Source organism: Octodon degus, unplaced genomic scaffold (assembly GCF_000260255.1).
Source record: "Octodon degus isolate 3935 unplaced genomic scaffold, OctDeg1.0 scaffold00069, whole genome shotgun sequence".
NCBI lineage: Eukaryota > Metazoa > Chordata > Mammalia > Rodentia > Octodontidae > Octodon > Octodon degus.
The window spans coordinates 7,843,157-7,865,160 of record NW_004524645.1 but is presented as its reverse complement, the minus strand read 5'-3'; the positions used below and the strand labels follow the sequence as shown (position 1 = coordinate 7,865,160).

The window sequence follows — 22,004 nt, the reverse complement described above, 5'->3', positions numbered from 1 at the left end:
GAAGAGAAGAGAAGAGAAGAGAAGAGAAGAGAAGAGAAGAGAAGAGAAGAGAAGAGAAGAGAAGAGAAGAGAAGAGAAGAGAAGCAAAGCAATATTCCCTTGAAAAACATACCGTGATGACCTAACTTACTCCCACTGGCCCCAACTCTTAAGTGTTCCACCATTTTCTAAGAGCTCAACATGCTGGAAAACAGGCCTTTAATACCCGTGCCTTTGAGGAACATTCCCAATCCACACTGAAGCAATTATTGAATAAAAATATATACAACAGTGAAAATGGCTGACGGAAGGATTCTGACCAGTATTTTGAATAAAAGCCAAATGCATGCACAAAAATACATACTTCATAGATTGGTTACTATGATACTATAATATCATTTAGATTTGAAACTAGTTCATCCTGTCACAAGTCAGTTTCATGAATACCTCGGGACAAGAGGTGTGTTGTAAGTTGGATGAGGCATATGCAGGCCGCTGGTAACATTCTTTTCCTTTTTCTGTGTAGTAGTTGTACACGTATGCTTTCCTTATGATACTTCACTGAAATTTATGCACAGGATCTGTAATGTTTTCATATCTCTTGCACTCTAATAAAAATTCATTTTTAAAAACAGAGACTTGTATTGTCAGTAGATGCAGTGAAGCCACCACTTAACCAGGACAGTGACCACAACTTGGTGCTTTTCCTTCAAGATAGCACATTAGTATCCCTTGGGCTGTGGTGCCTTTAGCAATAGTAATGCCTGGATTTATTACATTGCAATTGCTCTGGGATGCAGCCTGAATATCAGGACTTTTCTAAAGCTCCCTGGGGATTTCTGATGAGTAGTCAAGATTGAGAACCTTTTCAGTAAGGTCTCCCCATAAGCAAGAGGTGTGGATTGACTTAACAACTTGTATAAAACTCCTTCTTCTTCCCTCTATAATCCTTAGGGGCCTAAGTCATTACCAGGGTATAAACACACCAGATCTTCAGAATGTGGCTGCAATGGAAGGCTAAATGAAAAGAAATACTATATGATGACTTCCTGGAAGTTACTGTGTATTAAGCACTTTGCATATGTCATTTCAGCACTCATAATAATCTTACTATAACGAAGGTGCAATTGAGTGTTGAGATAAATAATCAGTAGAGGTTCACACTGCTTACCAGGTGATGGCATCATTATTTGATCTTGGAGCTCAGTCTGCTAGTCTTCCTTTTAAGAATGCAATTCTAGATGTGAAACAAGATGGTGCCATTAAAAAACGAGGTTTAGAATTTTTTTTTTTTGGTGGAGCTGGGGATTGAATTCAGGCCCTTGTGCTTGCCAGGGAAGCGCTTATTCCACTGAGCCATCTCCCCAGCCCTGAGGTTTAGAAAATTAAGGAGCTTTTTGTTTTAAGTTGGAAAAGGTTGAACTTTTTTTTCTTCTGTACCAGGGATTGAACTCAGAACACTGTGCTTGCCAGGTGAGTGCTTGTTCTACTGAGCTATCTCCCCAGCCCTGAACAAGGTTGAATTCATGTTGCTATCTAGGTCTCTAAGTGGTTATGTCTTAGCAGGGATGAGAACATCTACCAGGGGTGGAGGTTCAGATTGGAAAGTAATTGTGTGTGTGTATGTGTGAATGGGATGTAAAAAGTATTGAGAGAATGCAAAAAGATTTGAAGGCAAATTCTTGAGAGGCTGCCTATTTGAGGGGATGTAAGGAGGAAAAGGACAAGCGTTTATGAAAGAGACATGAAAAGAGTGCCCAGTGGATGGAATTTAGACAGAACTGTGTTGTAGAAGCCAGAGGAGAGGTTTCATGAGATCAAGAAGAACATGTAGTAAATTCAGAGGTTGAGGGATATGGAGAAAAAAGTACTGTGTATTGAATTACACAAAGAAAAGTCTTGGCAAGACTGCATGGGGGAAAATATAAGAGAAGGGGCAAAAGGAGAAACCAAAGCCATGGCAGTTTGGGGATAAACAGGACAGTGAAGGGCAGATAAGCATTGAGTGACAGTCTGCCAGAGTGTCAGATTGAAGGATGAGTGGACTTACAAAGCAATAGGAAAGCATGTCAGAAAGAGAGAGAACTTAGAAATGAATGAAAATGAGAAGGTGGATAGTTGAAGGTCATGAGGGTGGAAGGGGACAGTTGAGGTCAAGGGATGTTGGATAAGTTCATGTATTTCTTCCTCAAAGAAAGGAGCAAAGGGAAGAAGATTGGTGAAAATACAGTGAATTTAGAAGTGAGATAAGGAGAATATAGGACTTTCACATCAAGTGGCTGTGATCCCCTTGGTCAAGTGGGAAGAGAATGATCTGTTCTGATGAATGTGAGGGGGACAGATGCGCATAACCTGCCTATCTACTGTGTGCATAGAAGCAAGTGTTAGCTGTGAACAGAAACAAAGCATAACCATCTTTGTGGCCAGTTGGTTTAGCCCATATGAACATGACTTGTGGGGGTAGCTATGAAAAATATTACCAGGTACTCTGTACTATATTGTCCCTGGGGACTCTAACATTGTATAGCTCCAAAGACTCACCTAAAAGAGTTTCTGGCTATTGGCTGAGATGAGGTGACAACTGCCAATAGAAAAATTAAAGATAAATACTCAATAATTGAGTATTTATCTTTATTTTTTTTAAACTGAAAATACGTACTTTTTTAAAACTTAAATTTCCACCGTGGACTCAATAGCGTGTGAAATAATTGATTACAAATTACCTTATGACACTATATGATTCAGACTTTTCAATTATTTACATCAATTACTAAAGTTCATTGAAAGTAGAACTTTGACTTCATAATGAGATACAAATAATAGCCTACAGTTTCAGCTGGAAATTTATAGGAACTGCTTTGTTATATGAATATATAATGTGTGATGGAAGATTTTGGTATTGTGAGTAATTTTTATTGTGTTTCATTTACCTGGATTTACTTACACATAAATGCTCTAAATGCTGGTTTAAACATGACAGTTTGAACTGAGGGATGCTTTTATAATTAGGAAATACCTCATAACAATTCCTTCAAAGAACACTTTTATCTCATAATCTGTTACACAGAGCAGAGTGCTTTTAATGCTTGTGCTATGAATTTCTTGCAACTCCTTGCAGTGACAGTGAGATTTGACCAATATAGAATATTGAGAATAAAACCAAAAAGGATTTGAGGGCATGCCTCCATTAAAATAACAAAATAATAATGCGAGCCACAAAATAGCTGCTGCCATACTGTATAGCGCAGAGGTGGAACTTGTGAAGGGTAAGTGCATTAATGCAGGTTCTGCATTACGAGGACAGTAAGAGCCTCAGGAATGATGGAGAGTGAGGAACAATTTTAGACATCTTTAAAGCAACTTGGTAACAAAATGTATGAAACATAACTGAGTCTGTGATTAACTGTATCTAAGATATAAAAGAATTTTTACTGCACAATTTTCCTAAAGTTAAGGAGAGTGTGTTCTGCTCGATGTGGTGGCAGCACACACCGGTGATCCCAGCACTGTAGATGAGGCAGGAGGATCACTGTGAGTTTAAGGCCAGCCTGGGCTAGGTAGTGAGCTCAAGGCCAGGCTGAACTGAAAAGTGAGATCCTGTCTCTAAAAAAAGTGTCGGGCAATGTGCTCCAAGAGCATGCGGCTATGGAGCCATTTCTGGAGCTATTTCATGTTGTTTGAATTGGGATTCTGACTCATCTCCTCAAAGCACATGTTCCTAGAGGTTGACAGACCCTGCGCTCAGTCCATCAGACATTTCTTTATGGAGGATTACTTAGTACTTTGCCCCTGTATTAGTCATTTCCTGCTATGTAACAAGTTATCCCAAAACTTAGTAATAAACATGTGAGTTTGTCACAGAATGTGTGGGTCAGGCATATAGACCAAATTTCACTGGATCAGAGTCTTTTGTAAATTGGCAATCAAGATGTGCATCCATCTTTAAGACTTGACTAAGGGTGGATCTGTATCCAAGTTTCCTTACGAGGCTGTTGGCAAGACTGAATTTCTCCTGGGTTGTTGGACTGAGGGCCTTAATGCCTGGTGGGCTGTCAGCTAGAAACTTCTAAATCCTTGTCAAGGATCTCATCAGAACATATAAGCTAACAAATGAGAAAGCACGAGAGTACAGACATGGAAGGCAATAACCTACTCCTGGACATGAACTATGGACTGCATATTCTCTTCATTAGAAAATATTCCTAAATCCAGAAAAAAATATTCCTAAATCCAGCCCTCAGCCAAGAGGAAAGGATTACATGGAATATGAATATTGAGACGCGAATCATGGAAAGGCTCATGGGCCAAAGATATGCACAACTAGGCAAGGTGAAGCTCACTTTGTTCTCTCCCTCATCATTCCTAGTTTCACACTGGGCATTCTTAGTAAGGCCTGGGTAGATCCCTAGTTTATATTGGACGGACTGGGCTGAGTAGAATGGGAAGGCATCTTCTTCCAAGTTGCACACTGCAGTTGGCGGGAGGAAGCATGCAGTACTGGAGGCAATGGAGCTCTGATGATCACTCCTTGCTTGTTTTGCACTACTGACCAACTCTGCACTTTTTTAAAGGGTGCCTCTTCTTGTTATTATCCACTGCCCAAATTCTGCACCTGGACTTGTCCTCCAACCATCTGTATCAGATACACTCTCATAACTTTTGCCCCATGAGAAAACCACCCCATGTTGGCATTGACTGAACCACTTTAAGACAATATGATGACCATGTGAAAAATAACAGGATTTTCCCTTGACAGTTAGATATTCAAATCATGGGTGCAAATAGTAAAGCAAAAAAAGATGTATTTTTTTCTATAAAGACAAGAGTTGTCAATTTTTTTCCATAAAGGGCCAGATAATAAATATTTTAAGCTTCAAAGACTAAACAGTGTCTGTTGCAACTGTCCAACTGTGTCACTGTAACACAAGAGCTGTCATAGACAATACAAAAGAGTTGGCAGGGCCATGTTCTGATGAAACTTTGTTTATGGACACTGAAAGTTGAATTTCATATAATTTTATGTGTTACAAAATAATATTCTTTTGATTTTTTAACCATTTAAGATATAGCACATATAAATTAGCCATAATGAATGTGAACATTATATACTACAAACATATACTAATGAAACATTAAAATAAAATATAAAAATCATTTGTAGCTAATGTCCCATACAAAAAGAAGTTGTAGGCTGGATTTGGCTCATGGGCTGTAGTTTGCTGATTGCTTTCATGAAGTCAAAACAAAGCTAGGAAAGCCATGAAAATAAATTTAATTGTCAAGGAATGGAACATTGGTTTCTTTTGAAAAAAGAATTAGACAGGGCCTTTATTTTTATTACATATGTTATCAAATCTTATATATTCCTAAGTACAGTACTTGTATTTAAAGAACTACCACTTCCAGAAATACACAGTAATAACATAAATTCGGGCTTCCTAAAAGGCACATATAGTATAGTTCTGCATTTTCTTGCAGTTTCAAGTTTTCCTTTTAATCTTCCCACAAGAAAGAATCACTTGTGAATTTGTTAGAGTTCAATAATTGCTTGTTAAACCTAGCAAGTTATCTAACCTGATTTGAAAATTTTTTAAGTTGAGAAATATGGTGAACAAACATAAAAGGGGATTAAAACACGTATGTACACTTTAAGAAATAATGATAATGAGCGGAATCCCTTCAGATCAAGAAATGGTGAAATAGCACATTTCTGGCTCCAGTAACTGTATCCTGACTTCCTTGATTTTTTATGGTTCTACTTCCTATGCATGTATTCTGAAACAGTATAGGTTAACTGTACCTAATTTTTAATTTCACATTGATGTAATCACTCACTGTGCATTATTTTGGTTCTTGTTTCTTTTCTCAGCATTGTCCTTGCAAGCATTATCCTTGAACTTGCTTGCAATTAAAATTTGTTCAGTATAATATTTCTCTGATGATTCTTGTTTACCAATTTTCTTCACTAGGGATGGACATTCAGGTTATTTGTAGCTCTGAGCTGTCATAATTAATGTTGTTGCGAGGCTCCTCATATATTTATCTAGGTGTGTATTTCTTGAGTGTACATAACTAAGAGTGAAATTGTTGGGGTGTAGGCATGTGTGTCACTAGCTTTAATTAGTGGTTGTACCACAAGAACAATATGGTGGAGGACTGACAGTCCAAGTTAACTTTTCAAAGAACTCTCATCATACTAGAAAAATGGCTGAAAGCTAATTCCATGGCACTGCTACTTAGCATCTTCATCACATTTGTTGTCTGTCTGCCAGGGGTGGCCTGTGAATGTCAGCACTGCAGATCATGTGTCCCCACTCCATGAAGCCTGTCTTGGAGGTCATCCATCTTGTGCAAGTATTTTATTAAGACATGGAGCTGAGGTAAATATGGTTCAAATTATATCTTAGAAACAAATGATATCTAAGAATGAATGTTTCTATCTCTTCTGTATAATTTGCAGCACTTACGGTTTTTCTGATTTGAAATAGGAAGAATGGTGGTTTTCAAGAGTTGTTATATCCTTTAGAGCTTGTTACTTTAGCAATAGGTACAATATTGAATTTTTAGCTAGAAGATTATGTTTAAAGTTTCTAGTATTTTGCTCATCAGCCTTGACAAATAAGTAGCTGGGGATTTTCGGTCTTCATTGCTAAGAGTGGAGGGTAGTGGAGTATTGTAGAAAGTACGTAGTATTTGTCTGGGTTGTCTGGGAAGACAGACATCTATACTTCGCTCACCCTTTAGCAAGCAGCCAGGACTTGGTCACATGGCAGTAGAAAGGGCTGCAAGAGCAGCAGATGAGGGCAGATTCTCTTCTTACAACATATTTTCTAAAAGCAAGTCACATGGGCAGGTCCGGATAGAAATCTTGGAAAAATAGTCTCGATCTTGTGATGGGAAGATTTACAAAACCATATGATAAGGGAGTAGGCATACAGTGATAGAAAGAACCCGTGACCATTTTGCAAACTACAATAAATATATTAAGTGTTAAACACCAGGAGGGTGGTTGCAAGCACAAACATGATTCATAGTTTATCTCTCACCTGGAGAAAGGGAGTCCAAAGAAGCTTCCTACAAGATATGATATCTAAGGTGAAACTTAGAGGACCTGTTGGAGGCAGAAGAACGGAGAGGCAAGAGAAATTATAGGCTTCCCAGCCACTGAGAAAGCAAATTCGAAGGCTTGGCAGTGGAAGGGAGCTCATTTCTGTGACCCATCCTTATGTCAGACTAGATTGAGTGAGAGCATTCTGAACGTAAGCGACCTTGTCTGTCCAAAAGAAGGCTTTGTCCTGAAATTAGTAGAAAACCAGAGATGATTGTATCATCAGATTTATGTGTGAGTTGGAGAAACTTATTCAAAAATTAGAGACAGCATCAAGGCTAAGGTGAAGAAAAAGAGGTACATAGATTACACAGTTTCAAGACATGTTCACTCCAGCGTCCCCTGGTACTTTTGTGACTTTAACAGTGAACATCTTCTGAAAGTCTACATCTGGGGCATCTTTTGTACCTCATTCAGACCCTGGTCTTGCTTGGAAATAGAAGGGTTTTTTTTTGTTGTTGTTTTTGTTTTTTTGGTTTTTTTTTTTTTTTTTGAGGCCAGAAGATGCCTTAGGGCATTTCTTGTTTGCTGTGAGTATCTGGGCTCAAACCACAGCAGCTTGATCTTGAATGCTTTGTTTAAGCAGGCACTTAAACAACTGAGCTAATGGGCAGGTCCCCTTACTTGGAAATAGAATGTAAGCATGAATTCATTGTCCTCGTAATACCATCCTTTCAAATATTCACCAAAGAGTTCTTTAACAATAGAGAAGAACATATTTGCATTATTTTTTTGTGGAACCAGGGACTGAACTCAGGCCCTTGCGTTTGCCAGGCAAGCATTTATTCTACTGAGCCATCTTTCTGGCCCCCATATCTGCATTTGACATTGCTCATTACTATTCAATTATAGCCCCAACATTGTGATGTTAGATGTGCACTTGTAAATTTCAGACTTCAAACATTAGAAAAGATAACCCCAAAGATTATATTTTCATGGCCATAATAGGACATTGAACAGTTTTGTATCTATTGATAAGAATATTTAAGCAGTCTATTGACTATATAAATTACCCCTTGAGCTAGTCTTACCATCTTACTGGTTTCCTCATTAAGAAATGAATTCAGTGAAATCTTTTGGCATGTGTTAACTCTACATTTCTATGAAAGCCTTGTTTTATAATACTTAAAATTATATTTTAACAATATCTGAATATCTCCTTGGTTGCTATGAGAAGTCTGGATTGGTCTAGAATGAAAGTTTAAAATGAAAAGGATAGTTTGTAAGTAATCAAAATTATCCTAATTGGTTCTAAAGTTGATGTTCCTGGACAGGGCAAAGAAATAGAAACTTTTGTAATATTCTTGCTTCCTTGATTCAATACCTCATTCAGATTTTTTCATAGCAAGCTTCTAGACTCTGGTACTTTTCTCCTTGTTTTTAGAGCTGTGGAATTTAAGGCTTAGAGAAATTAAATAATGCCTTTTCAGTGGGAGAGTGTATCCCTTGCGCATCTTCACCTTGGAGCTTTTTCCCCTAGGTGAATGCTATGAGCACAGATTGGCACACTCCTCTGTTTAATGCCTGCATCAGTGGCAGCCTGGACTGTGTTAATCTGCTTCTGCAGAATGGAGCCAGCCCGAATTCAGAGAATGATCTGGCATCTCCAATCCATGAGGCTGCTAAAAGAGGTAAATCTGTTGGGAATTTCTGATTTTCCATCCAGTCCTTTAAGGGATGTTTCACTGTTGAAAGAAAGAGGGAAGAGGATATGATTTAGAGTAGTGGTTCTGAGAGTGGGATCCTGGCACTAGAAGTACCAGCAGGGGAGGACCTGCTGATGAGGGCCTTTTAGACCTCACTCCAGGCCCACTGATTAAGGCACTCTGATGGGGGGGTCCATCCATCTGTGTTTAATTTAATAAGCCCTCCTGGTAATTTTTCTACACAGGAAGCTTGAAAATATTCATTTTAGAGTAGTTGGAATGTTTACCATTATATTTCTGGAATAGGGTCTGGTATAAATAGTAGACTCTCTACCAACATTTATGGATTCTATTGTTGAACCCATGAAATGAAGGGTTTTTTAATAATATAAATTATATTCTTGTATGTTATGGCCTTGAAGAGCAGTATCTCAGGACCACCTAAGTTTGTCAAATGAAACAAATTTCAATTCCTGGAATTATATATCATGTTATGTTCCATTGGAGTCCATTCTTTTCATAAAGCCACAGGTTTCCTGGTGTCCTTAATTCTGAGACAAATGACAAAATTGCAAGTTTTGCTTTTCTCTAATGTTTACCATCAGCATCATGACTATACTTTGACGGAGGACTTTTTGTTTCCCTGATATCTTTCCAGAATGGTTTCCATTTGACAAGACCAATCCAAAAGATGATTGTCTCCCTAAACATTGATATTTACTTGAGACATGCCAACTCATATAGCTAAAATGGAGGCACACAGCTAAAATGACATAACTAGAAAAACATGAAGGAGCATTGTTTCAAATATGACATTCTGGACTGAAGCACAGTGATTCAGCTTTCACCAAATCTAGTTTGCCAGACTAGGTCCTTTTCCTATTGAGTTTGGCAGCTTCTTGCAAACTCTGCCTGTGCCAGCTGTGGACTTGGTGAGATCACAAGTTTCTTTCCCTGTCCCACGGCCCACATCACATCCTTTCTTCAAGTCCACTTTCAGTTCCTGCTCTTCAACTAGCCACAAACAATTGGAAAATGTGGCTGCTTGCTGCTTGCTTGCTGTGACTAATGAATTTAAGTATAGTTCTAGCCTCAGTTGCAGATTGCATCATTGGCCCAACCCTTTAACTGATGCAATATTTAAAATCACCCCACACTGTAAGTAAAGGAAGTCATTTTTGATCTCTGGGTACGTTACTGGTAAATTTAACCATGCAAAAAAAAAATGGGGAAAATGCTGTTTCCCTAGTTAAGGGAACCTGTTCTGTAACTGGTTTCTACTGATTTGGATTGCAGGCCATGTGGAGTGCATCGAGTCCCTTGTAGCTTATGGTGCCAATATTAACCATTACATCAGCCACCTGGGCACCCCTCTCTACTTGGCATGTGAAAAACAACAGCTAGCCTGTGCTAAGAAGCTTCTGGAGTCAGGTAAGACAAAAAGAGAGGGGAAAAATGAAAACAAAATTAAATATATTTTAGAGATTTTGTTATTGTGGCAGAGGCAGGAGTTTGGGCAAGGAGTTAGGCAAGATCAGAGTTTTGCTGTGTTCCCACGGGGGTTGTTTTACACTGCTTGAATTTTAGTTGTCTCGTTCATGAACACAATGATGATGACGTGATGTTGATGATGATGTTGATACCCCTTCCCTGGGTGATTCACATTGGTTATTATTTCCTCAGACTTTTCCTCCACCTCTTTTCTGGCCAATTGTAGACTAGGCTCTGCCTAACTTGCAAAGATTCTGGATTTGGGCTGTCTTCCTATTTGAGACTGTCTTCACTGGTCTCTGACTTGGAAGTTGAATTGGCCCCATTTCAAGTATTTTATTTTCCCTGTAAAGGCCTAAGTACTATCACTTCATCTTACTTTCCTGCCATTGCCAGCCCACTTCTCAACACACAGGACACTATTTCACCACCTCTTTAATTATCTGACTCCATTTCATGCTTTAACATCCCGGGCTATCATATCCCTTCATAGGAGCCTACCCTACGTAGGGTGAACCTTTATTGTTTTTCTTTTTCCCTTTTCTTATGCTTACTTGGCCCAAACTAGCAGAGCTGATATTTTTCCCTACCCTTCTGGATTTTTCCTACCTTTAATAAATGAGAAATGTTGTCACCATTTAAAAACATCCAAAGGTCCCTCCTTGTACTGAATATTCTTGTAGGCATACTGCTTTCCATTTATTGACAGCCATTTGTTTGAATTAAGAGATTCATTCATATTCGTGCATAATTCTCTGTCTTTCTGTCTGTGTCTCTCTATGTCTCCATCTCTCTCTATGTCACTATCTTTGTCTCTCTTGTCTCTGTCCCTCTATCTCTCTGTCTCTGTCTCTGTCTTGCACTCTTTCTTCATTTCTCCCCTTCCCTCTCCTATAATCCACAAGGTAGATTTTAAGCTTCTAAGCAGGAAAGAGCCCTGTTTTACATTACTCACAAAGTCAAAAATAGTACAAGACCAAGTTGAGTAACATTGGTTGAATGGACATAGATCCTAATTTTGCTGGAGAGACTGCAGCTCAGGAAAAGTTACATGTCCTAACATGTCACTGCAAGAGGCAGGAACTAGGTTGGTGTTTGTTAAGAATGTAGGGATGGAACCAGGTTGGAGATGTTCCTAGGTCCACTCTCTTCCTGAAGAGAAGTTGGCCAACTTCTCCTTGATTTTAGGATTGGCCATCCAAAACTAAGAGATGCCCCCTGACACACAATTTATTTGCTTTTTGCAGTCCAAATCTCACAGTCTCAAGTCCCATGTTTTAGGCCCCATGGTGGTAGCTCAGAATATGAATTTGGTAGCTAGGTGTACACAGAATTTCACCCTCTATCTCTACTCTCAGTATTGACTAATTCTTTGTGGCAGGGTCTCTCTATGTAGTCAAAGCTCTTCTTAAACGTGTAGCTGTTGTCCTGCCTCAGTCTCTTAGATAACTGGGATTACATGAGTGCTCCACCATGCTGGGGCAGTACTGACTAATTCTTAGACTGTGTTCATAGCGCATGTGACATGCTTTCACATCACCATGATTTGTCTTCTGTGTATCTTTTCTGTGAGTAATGCTCAGTGGCAAACATTTTAACTTCATATGCTGCCCAGCTCTTGTGGTACATCCAGTCACAGTCCCAAATGGCATTTTCCTCATGTATTACATAGGATCAAATCATGTCCCTGTTTCACAGAATTACTGTGCTTCCCATGGATTTACTTTCATTGAGGAAGTTTAAGGTTCAGTGTTGTAAGCAGGGGAAGGTTTGGGCTCTGCTCCTTGGCTGATCACCTTTTACTCTTGTGATTGTTTAGGAGCCAATGTGAATGAAGGCAAGGGTCTGGATTGTCCTCTTCATGCAGCAGCCAGGCTGTGCAATGAGGAGCTGGCCTGCCTGCTCATGGACTTCGGAGCAAACGCCCAGGCCAGAAATGACGAAGGCAAACGTCCTGTGGACCTGGTTCCTCCAGACAGCCCTTTGGCTACGCTCTTCTTACAGAGAGAAGGTGCTTTTCCCTTGCCCAAATCTAAGCCCTAATCTGTAAAGTTGTCTCTGGCTCTAAGAGGAGGCAGGTATTGAGTTCTGACTTCCAGACCTATAAAAGATGGCTCTCTGTCACCATCAAGTGTGGGGAAGTTGAAACCCTTTAGTATTTAATGAGATCCAGTCTTGGTTATGCAGTGAATAGCGCCCTCACACCGCTGTTTTGTATGTTGCAGATAGGTTGTTTGAGATGATCTAATATTCACATATGGGATAGGCTAGTTCAAAGTGATTAAAATCTTATTTTAAAATTTCAAAATTAAAGCTATCTAAAACATGTTTTGGCATTATGCAGCAGAAACCTCTTTGGCATTGCATAATGCCCTGGGATGTCTTAACTGCACTAAAGGTGGGCCAAAGTACTGGGAGTGATCTCTGGCATGACAATGCAGGTAATTAAGAATTTAGGGTGTTTCTTTAATGATTCACATCAATCTAGACACATTTACTACTATAAGTTAACCAAAGGTAAGTCCATATTCTTGCAGAGTGTTGTGCACAGGAAAAAGAGTATTTTCTTGGTGCATGGGCCAAGATGGGGAGCAACAACACTCAGAATGGGGAGACACTTGATTTCAATCTTTATTGTCTTGAGACTTAATTCAGCACCTACTGAACTTTTTCAGTTAAAAACATGTGTTTTAACCAGGAGTTAACCTGGTTAAGCTTTAGGGGTTGTGGAATTTCAATAAGTTGCCCTACCAGGATACTGATGTCATGGGGTGTAATTTGGTATTTTATCCCCACCTACTGAGACTGGCTCTGGGCAGATCCGTAAAGTGGGTCAAGGAATTCTTCTATTTTTACTGTCCCAGCTAAACCCCTGTCTTGGGGCATATGTGTATTCCCCAGTAGTGCCCGTGCTGGCAGGGCTGGGGAAGACGGACTCAGAAAGAGCCCATGAGAGGCCCCTTTATGTAAAACAATGGGATAATTACTGGGCAGTTCTACCTGCATTTTGATGATTTCTTATTTTCAAAAAATGCTATCTATACAAGGCTGATTTCTCCTACAGTGCCTCAGGGCTCACAGAAGTATGTCAATTTATTTTAAAATCAGAAGAAGAAAACTGAATAGAAACCAACCTGAATTACATTCATCTTTATACCAACACAATTGTAAAGCATAATTTTTAATATTTTTTTGGGGGGGGCAGGGATCCACAGAGTGCCTCGAGACCCCTGAACGTTATAGTGTAGGGTGTAGATATCCCCTTTTCCATCAAATAACCTCTTATGATTTTAAATTGCCTTCACCAACTCTTCATTTCCATTTTATTTCTCAAAGCCATTCCTAGACACCTAGATGATCTTCAATTCCTTTGTTTCTTAATTTCCATAATGACAATGTGGTCAAGGACCCAATGCTTTATACCATGCACTCTAGAGGGCCTGAGATGTGGCTCATTAGTGCACATGCTTAGCATGTGTGAGACCCGAGCTTCAATCTCTAGCACCAAAAATAAGTACATGGAGTATAATTTGCCACTGGAGAGAATCACTGGCTTGTTTTTCCTCCCTGCATTATTTTTGGATTTCTGCTGAAGTCACTTCTCAGTGGGTGGCAAGCCCACCAAAAACGGTGCTGGGTAAGCATAGGAAGGCACACCTGCAGATTTAACCCATTTCTGTCCCTGACTATGCCTGACAATTCTATCTATTTGTTTTGTCTGTGCTATTTAATTAATTACCCCTTTCAATGGTGTGACAGGAGACCAGTATGTGAAAGTCAAACTTGTTCTAAGTTAGGGTTTACGTGATATTTAGGAAAAGCAAGATTTTCCCTTCTTTGAAAGAAAAGGGACATAATTTTAAGAATATTACTCTTCTTGACCCTGAGTTCAATTCCCAGTTTTAAAAAAAAGCATTACTTTTCTTAAGGATCAAACCATGTTTGCTCGTGACATGCAATGAAAACTAGAAATAACTGTTATCCTAGGACAGGAGCCGGGCACACTTTGGCCTTAAAACCTCATGAATATTGTTGGGGCAGGGTGAGTAGGGGGGAAATTGAGACCTAAAGAGATATGATGATATATAAATATAAAATTAGTTGATTAGCAACTCCCTTGAATTCTTGCATGTGCCAGTGAGTGGCTGCAAAGTTGTAGTGGATTTTCAGTTCTGTTTATATGGAATAAGAACTACAATTTTTATAAGTCGTCCAACTTGTAGTACACAGCAATGCTTCAATTAGCATCAATATTACATTGTACTTGTTCTGATGTCCTTTCCTGCCTTCCATAATCTTGTACCAGCCTTGCTTTCAGATCTTGTTCATTATAGTGCTTTATCACTACCTCCTGATGGTACATACAGCACATATTATTAATAAAGCTTTTGTCATTCCTTAGTGAGGTTAGATTAAGGTCTGTTTCTCCACAGTGTAATTTTTGCACCATTAGTACAGGCTTTCAATGTGTTGGCTATAATTTGAAAAGTGCCCTAAATTCTAACAAGGCCTGTCTTAGTTACTGATTTGATTGCTAGCACAAAACACCGGACACCCACAAATTAAAGGAGGAAAGATTTGTTTAGCTGACAGTTTATAAAGGTTTTAGCCCATAGTTGGCTGGCTCCAAGCCAGGATTTCTTTGTCAGAGGAACATCACAAAGGAGAAACAGTTCATAGTGTGGCCAGCAGAAGGCAGCTAGCTGCATAAGTGAGCAAAGCTACCTTCTTTCTGTCCCTTTGTTATCTGTCCAGGCTACAAACCTATTCACTATTGCCATACACACTGAGTGAGGCTTCCATCATCCACACTCAGAACTATGATAAGCTCATTTAGTTATCATGTACCCTTAATTCCAGTACCACACACCCTAGATCCAGTACTACACAATCATTGTTCAGCCACCTCCCCCAAGCCCCATCTATAAGTGCATGAGGATTCAGGCAGTATCTAGATATAAGCCATACTATAAGCCATTACAAAGTGCTGTGAGGGGCCAATTTAAAATCTTGCATTCAACCAGCAGTGGTACTCTATGATTGTAATCTCAGCACTCTGGGAGACTGAAATAGAAGGATAGAAACTTGAGGTCAGTCTGGACAGTTTAGTGACTGAGCAAGACCTGGTCTCAAAATAAAAAAAAAATAGAAAAAAGGGTGAAATGTAGCTCAGTGTAAGTGCCCTGTATTCAATCTCCAGTATGATGAAACAAAACAAAAAACCCTTTGCATTCATTTCTTTGCTATTTATCTATTTACACCCCTCCTTGTTCTTTATCACCTGAGAGATAGCAGTTGACCCTGTAGACTTTGGTCAGCTTATGGACAATAGAGGCCACATGGTCCTTTTGTTATGTTCTCAACTGTGGCAGAGGGCCTATGTCTTTTTAAAAAGTCCGTATACACAGTTCTGAGCCAACAATAACTGAAGGATCATCTCTGTAGGGCCCAACATCGTGTATCTTGGAGTTCTTCCATCCTAGGCAATTCTGAAGTATAGCTGAGATGGAGGACTACTGAAACTCCTTGAGAGTTACAAAGAGAATTTACACTACAGGATGATGCAGAAAGTGAGCATGGAGGTGGGAAATCAGTCCCCATCCTTCCATCCTGTAACAGGGTTTCTCAGCCTTAGCATTAGAGAAAGTTTGAGCCAGTCAAAGTCTGTCCTATTCCCTGTAGCATGTTTATGAGCACCCCTGGCTTCTACCCATGACATGATTCTACCAGCATGCTCCCAAGTGATGATAGTTAAATATCTCCAAACCTGTCTCCAGGTATTGCCTAGTGTCCCCTGGGAAGCTCCCTTTATTTTTCTCTCTCTTCCCAACCTCTCCCAAGTGGAGATTCCAAGCCTTAAATGGAAGCATTTTAATATACCCTGTGAAAGGTTTATATTAATTCTTTTCATCTATGAGTTGAAGCTTAGGATAGTTCTGCATTACAAATATGAAAGCAAATATGCCTTAATAAGATAGCACACACTTAAGATTCGTAGCTATTTCATTATATCAGAATATCTTAAAATTTGCTCGAACTATAAAATAAACATGCTCACATCCAGAACTGTGACCTCATTTTTATCATAAAAGAGCCAAGAATGCCATTAAACATGAATTTTAGTTTCATTATTAGAGCTTTTTGTGTGTAGCTTTATAATTTTCAAGTTAGTTTTCTTAACCTCTGCTAGTAAGGCCAAGCATTAAGTTTCTTGAACTCTGTTCTAAGTTAAAACCCAATGAGTTTATTTCAGTTAGACATAAGAAAAGAGAAAAATCTACAAATGCCTGTCACAGAAACCCCCCAAACGGAAAGTGGTCTTAAATAGTGCCATATTATTTCCTTATAACAATTTTTAGCCTTGTATTCTTTTTTTAACAAAAGGAAAAGAAAAACAGCCTTGTATCAATGAAACTGGTGTGAGATTGTTTTATGATCTTTCTCCAGGGCCCTCTTCTTTGATGGAGTTGTGCCGCTTGAAAATCCGACAGTGCTTTGGAATTCAGCAACATCATAAGATAACCGAGCTCGCCCTTCCCGAGACAATGAAGCAGTTTCTCCTCCACACTAATTGTGCTGAAGAGATGGATTCGGAAGCAGCAACAGAACATAATTAAGTGTTGTGGTCATTGGAACTTAAGATTAGGCCATAGATCTTGGCTAGTTTCCTTCCACTCAATTTTTATTTGTGATTGAAACACAATGCATACTGTATGTGATAACTTATAAGGCATAAAGATGTTCCCCTCTGATTGGAAGACAGTCTAAATTTGTTAATAGCTCCTCTTTTGAATATCTACTACATGTAAAGCACTAAGCAACTAAAACATTATACATCACCTAATTTAGCCCTCGCAGCCAACCTAGCAGATGGGTACTTTCCCCAGGTAATACGCTGAATGAAACTCAGGAAGATCAACGCATTCACTTACTCAAATCAGTGAGAGAGGAACCAGATTCAAACATAGATTTTTCTGATGTTAACCCAGGGAGTTTCAACCAAGGAAGGATTTTCCAACATTAGTACCCTGGGTCCATTTTTGTGACATGGGAAATCAGATGTTTCTTTCATTTAGGCCTATTTTCTTGTATGTTTCCTGTTCTTATGAAAGAACTACTCCTGTCCTAGTGTAGGGGAATGTTCTTCTAAATTAAAATGCCACAATCTACAATTGTGTTGTTGAATATGGTAGCTGCTAGTTCAGAAGTTTTCAACAATGGATGATTTTTTCCCTCCCATCCACAAAACATTAAGTAATATATGGAGACATTTTTGGTTGTCACAGCTGAGGGGACATATCATATCAGCCTCTGCCTAGAAGATAGAGGCCAGGAATGCTGCTAACATCCTATAATACATAGGACTCATCATACACATCAAAGGATTACTAACTCAAAACATACATAGTGCAGGGGTTGAAAAACCCAGCCTTATCTGTATGTGGGTAATTTAAAATGAATTATGTATAATTTTAAAATAATTTTGTCAGAGAAGAATATTCCATTGTCATTTCAATATTGTAGGTGCGTGAATACAGAAAAACATTCCATTATAGACCAGTAGTGCATAGTAGTAGTGGGTTATCCGTAGGACTGGCAATGTCAGAAGTTGTTGACTTGAGCCTTGACCATTTTGTATCTGTGTATTCAAAATAGGATTGATATGCAGCTACTTTCTCTTAATTCAATGAATAGAAAGATTTGTACTAATACTGTTTGTGGACAGGGTATCATGTCTGCATCTTATACTATGAATAACCACTAAGAAGACAACGATATGCAATGTATTAATTATTGAAACTGTCCTACTAATCGGTTTTGAAACTGTCTCATTGCTATTTGTTTCTCAATAAAATTATTAAAAAATAAAATAATTAAAGTCATTTAGAAATTTTAACATCCATTTCATCAATGTCATGAGCCACATTTCAACTGCTTAAAAACCACACAGGCCTAGTGGCTACTGTATTGAGCTACATTGCAGACATTTTTATTGGAGATCTTTAGATTCTCAATGAATGGATTTTAACTTCTTTTCATTCTCAGATTTACAGGAAACCCATGATGTAGTTTAGTATTGATGGTTGTAGTTTCAACGATTTCTTTCAGAGATCAATTTGGGGTTCATTTACAATAGAAATAAAGAAAACATTGTAACCACTTAACGCAAACCCTTACCTATAAGAGAACATATTGCCTAGATCAACTGTAAAGATATTTTCATTATAATTTTCCCAAGATTCTTAATTTAATTTGCTACATGAATAAAAACACTAAAATATTCTTCTAACGTGCCCAACTAGTTTTCCCAGGAGATGGCGCTGTTGTCACATAATCACTTCAGCTAATGTACGTCCTCATAAAAGACCCATCATAAATGGTTTACAGCAGAGACTCTGGAAATTTCCATTCAGGAACAAAAACTTTGTGCAGACAGAATCTACTGGCAGTGGGTTTTCTACTCTTCCAATAATAATTCATATTTCCTTCTAATAATTCAACTGTAATGAAGGAACTTACCTCCTCCTGTTTGTTTGCTTCCTAATTTGATCATCATTATATTTACGGCTTAGAATTTAGATAGCTAATGAATATCAGTATCCTGCCACTTGCTTAGTAATTAATTGCATTAGTTCACTGAATTCATTTATTTAGGAACTTTCTAGTGAGTGCTTATGTCTGGACTGCAGGTACTATTGTAAGCAACAAAATAGTGACAGTGAGTGAGATAGATAAAGATGTTTCACTCTTTGAATCTTATGCTCAAGTCTAGGAATCTTTCTTTTGCCAAAGAGTGAAGAGTTGCAGGCATGTTGCTGTAGTTTTCTTTTTGAAGACATCATTTCAAAAAATAGCCTGGTTTCTTATATAAAATGTATCAGACAAACCCTTGTTTATGTTAAATCTTCCCTCAGTCAAATCCACTGAATTTAATCCAAGACTGAAATGGAATTACTAGAATATTTTATTCTAAAATATTCCAGGAAGTTAACCAATTTGTAAATCTATATAGTAGGTGGTCATCCTCACAAATGGAAAAAAATACTACCACCACCTCTTTCATTGAAGTTTAGGGAATTTTTGAAATTACTTCACATAGCACTGCTCAGAGGATTCTAAATAGTACATTTTTATGCATCCAGATGTAGTTATATTTATAAGTAGTATATGCTTTGAATGCTTTATCATCCCAAATGCAGCACAACCTCATAAATTCTGTCATCAAAGTTGGTTAAGTGACATTTAATAAACCTCCACCTTCATGAGGGTATAAACTTAGCCTCATTACGCCATCTTTAAAAAATAATAATCATTTTGTTGGCTCTTAGGCTGCAAATTCACAGCCATTTTGCGTTGTTTTTCTTTGGTAGAAACCCTGGTAAACTTGTGCACATTGCTGTCACAATTCATGTTACAATAAAAGAAGACAGTAAGAGGAAGGGGCCCAGAAAGGACGACCTTTTAATTCTGGGATTGAAATGGGCTGAGTGGCATGATCTGATACATTATACACCAAGCTGGAGTCGTCAAGCATTAAACAGACACTAATCACTCAGAAACTGGGGGGCCATGCTGTGCTCAGCTATTTACTCTGGGGCACAGGGTTGGGCCTTTCTAACATCACAAAAACTCAGCTTCAGGGATTCAATATAAGATCAGGTCAGCGTGAAAAGCAGCTAAATAACAGCTCCCATTTTAGAGGTCTTGCTGAAAGCTAGGCATTATGCATTAGTGATTTATAAGCATCCTCACAATTCATATCCCCATTTCACACGTGGTGCAAAGGGATGAAGGAAATTGCAAAAAGTCCTGCAGTAGGTGGGGTAGAGCCAGAGTTTAACGTAGAAGCCAGATCCTTTAGTTATTCCATGTTCTGCCTTCTCTTTGCTCCAGTCAGTCCCAGAGCTCTCCAGGCTCTAAAGCCCCACTGCATATTTTCCTAGGAGGATTTGGAACATGAAGTCAGAAGCAACGCTGTAGATTGAAAGTCCAAATGTGATTCCCGGAGGTTGTGCCATGTGTAGGCCTGCTTATAACATGGCCCTTTCCCTGAACTCATGAGCCAGCTTACAGGACGCCAAATTTGCTGCCTCTTTGGATAAGTGAGTCATTCTTGTCCCACCAGTGATGCTGGCGGAGAGAGAATGATGCCTATCTTATTTTCTTGAACAAAGAGTATTTTGGATGGACTTTGTCAATGACAAAATCATTCACTGTAATGTAGTAGGGTGGAGGAAAACCTGCGCTTTGAATAAAATTGGCTGCTCATTTACTAGTCGTGTTATACATTTGTCTTTTTCTCCTTTTCCTTCCTGGCATAATAGTATTCTGTTGGTCCATAACAAATTATCAAAAAGTTAGTGGCTTAAAAGAATACAGGTTAGTTGTGTAATACATTTCGTAAGTCACAATTTTAGGTGCAGGTGGCTAGATTCTCTGTACAGTCTCATAAGGCTGAAACCAAGGTGTTGACCAGGACAATGGTAGTGTTATCTGGCCCACAGATCTGCTTTCCAGGCTCACTGGTTGCTGGTAGAAGTCCTTGCAGATGTAGGAATGTGGTTGTCGTTTTCCTGTCAGCTGTCAGTCAGAGGCTGCTCTCAGAATCTAGAGACCACCCAGTTCCATGTGTCTGGCCTCCACCAGACATCCCAGCATGGATGTTTACTTTCTCTTAGAACAGAACAGAACAGTGTTTTCTCTGACTGTGTATCCTATGACTGGCTAGACAAAGCTCTCTGCTTCTAATTGACTTGCTGGACTAGGTCAGGCCTACCTGGATGATACCCTGGATTTCAGTTCACCTGATTTGACACGTTCACTACATCTACAAAACCTCTTTAAAGGAGAATGTAGACTAGTGTCTGAATTGCTTGAGAGGTATGAGGTGTGATCAAATAGTACCGTGAGTGAATAGTTAAATTTTAATATGTAGAGAAAGACACCAATGGCACACAATTGCCACTAATACCTCTTAAAATATTTCCTCTCAGTTGGAACATGCTTTTTCCATTGTTAATGTCACTGTCTGAAGCAGTTATGGAAGTCCTCTTTTGTCAATGTATTTAGTTGCATTGCCATGGCTGTCTCGATGTCCTGAATCCATTCAAAGTTTTTATTTTTCATGATCACTTTGATTTTAGGGAAAGCTAGAAGTCTCATGATGCCAGATCTAGTTAATAAGATAGATGCGGTCTCAGAATAATGTATTTATTCAACAGAAATTGCCTAAATGTTTACTCAACATGGGGTGATCAAAAAGTACGGTGAATACCAAACCATTTATTACAGTAAAAGTCACATTGCCATTAACTCCCCTCACTTTGAACACACATATCTCAACACATTCTTGGCAATGTGCTGTGTTTGACAATAAGTTTTTAAAAGTTATTCATTTGCTATCTTTCTTGATCATCCCTTGTATATGTACCAGAGCCCTAGAATCTTAGAAGCATCTTAGAATTTGTCCTACCATACCTGTTAATGACTAATAAATTCTAATTTTGTGTTAATTTGTCTGATGTTTAATACATAACTTATTAATTATTATTTTTATTTCACCAAACATGTAAGTAGCACTTATTTAATGACTATGCCATAGATAGATCTTAAGAATTTCACAAATATTAATCCTTATAATATCTATAGTGTTTTCAAATATAAGTGCTGTGTTATGATTTATATTTCAATGTGTTCCCAAAGCCTCATGCACTCATAGGTGGGGATTTGGGGAGGTGACTGTATCATGATTGTGTGGTACTGGATCATGAGAAGGTGAT

General features: G+C 38.6%; 1 protein-coding gene across 1 annotated transcript in view; it reads left to right on the top strand.

Annotated features, from left to right (window-relative positions):
* Positions 1 to 17,738, top strand: part of Asb9 (ankyrin repeat and SOCS box containing 9) — a 30,670-nt gene extending 12,932 nt beyond the window's left edge. The window contains exons 4-8 of the mRNA XM_004635104.2: positions 6,252 to 6,359; positions 8,568 to 8,718; positions 10,030 to 10,164; positions 12,044 to 12,235; positions 16,672 to 17,738. Coding sequence (XP_004635161.1) covers positions 6,252 to 6,359; positions 8,568 to 8,718; positions 10,030 to 10,164; positions 12,044 to 12,235; positions 16,672 to 16,841 — 756 coding nt within the window. The 3' untranslated portion in view covers positions 16,842 to 17,738. The remainder of the gene's footprint in view (positions 1 to 6,251; positions 6,360 to 8,567; positions 8,719 to 10,029; positions 10,165 to 12,043; positions 12,236 to 16,671) is intronic.
* The last annotated feature ends 4,266 nt before the right edge of the window (positions 17,739 to 22,004 follow it).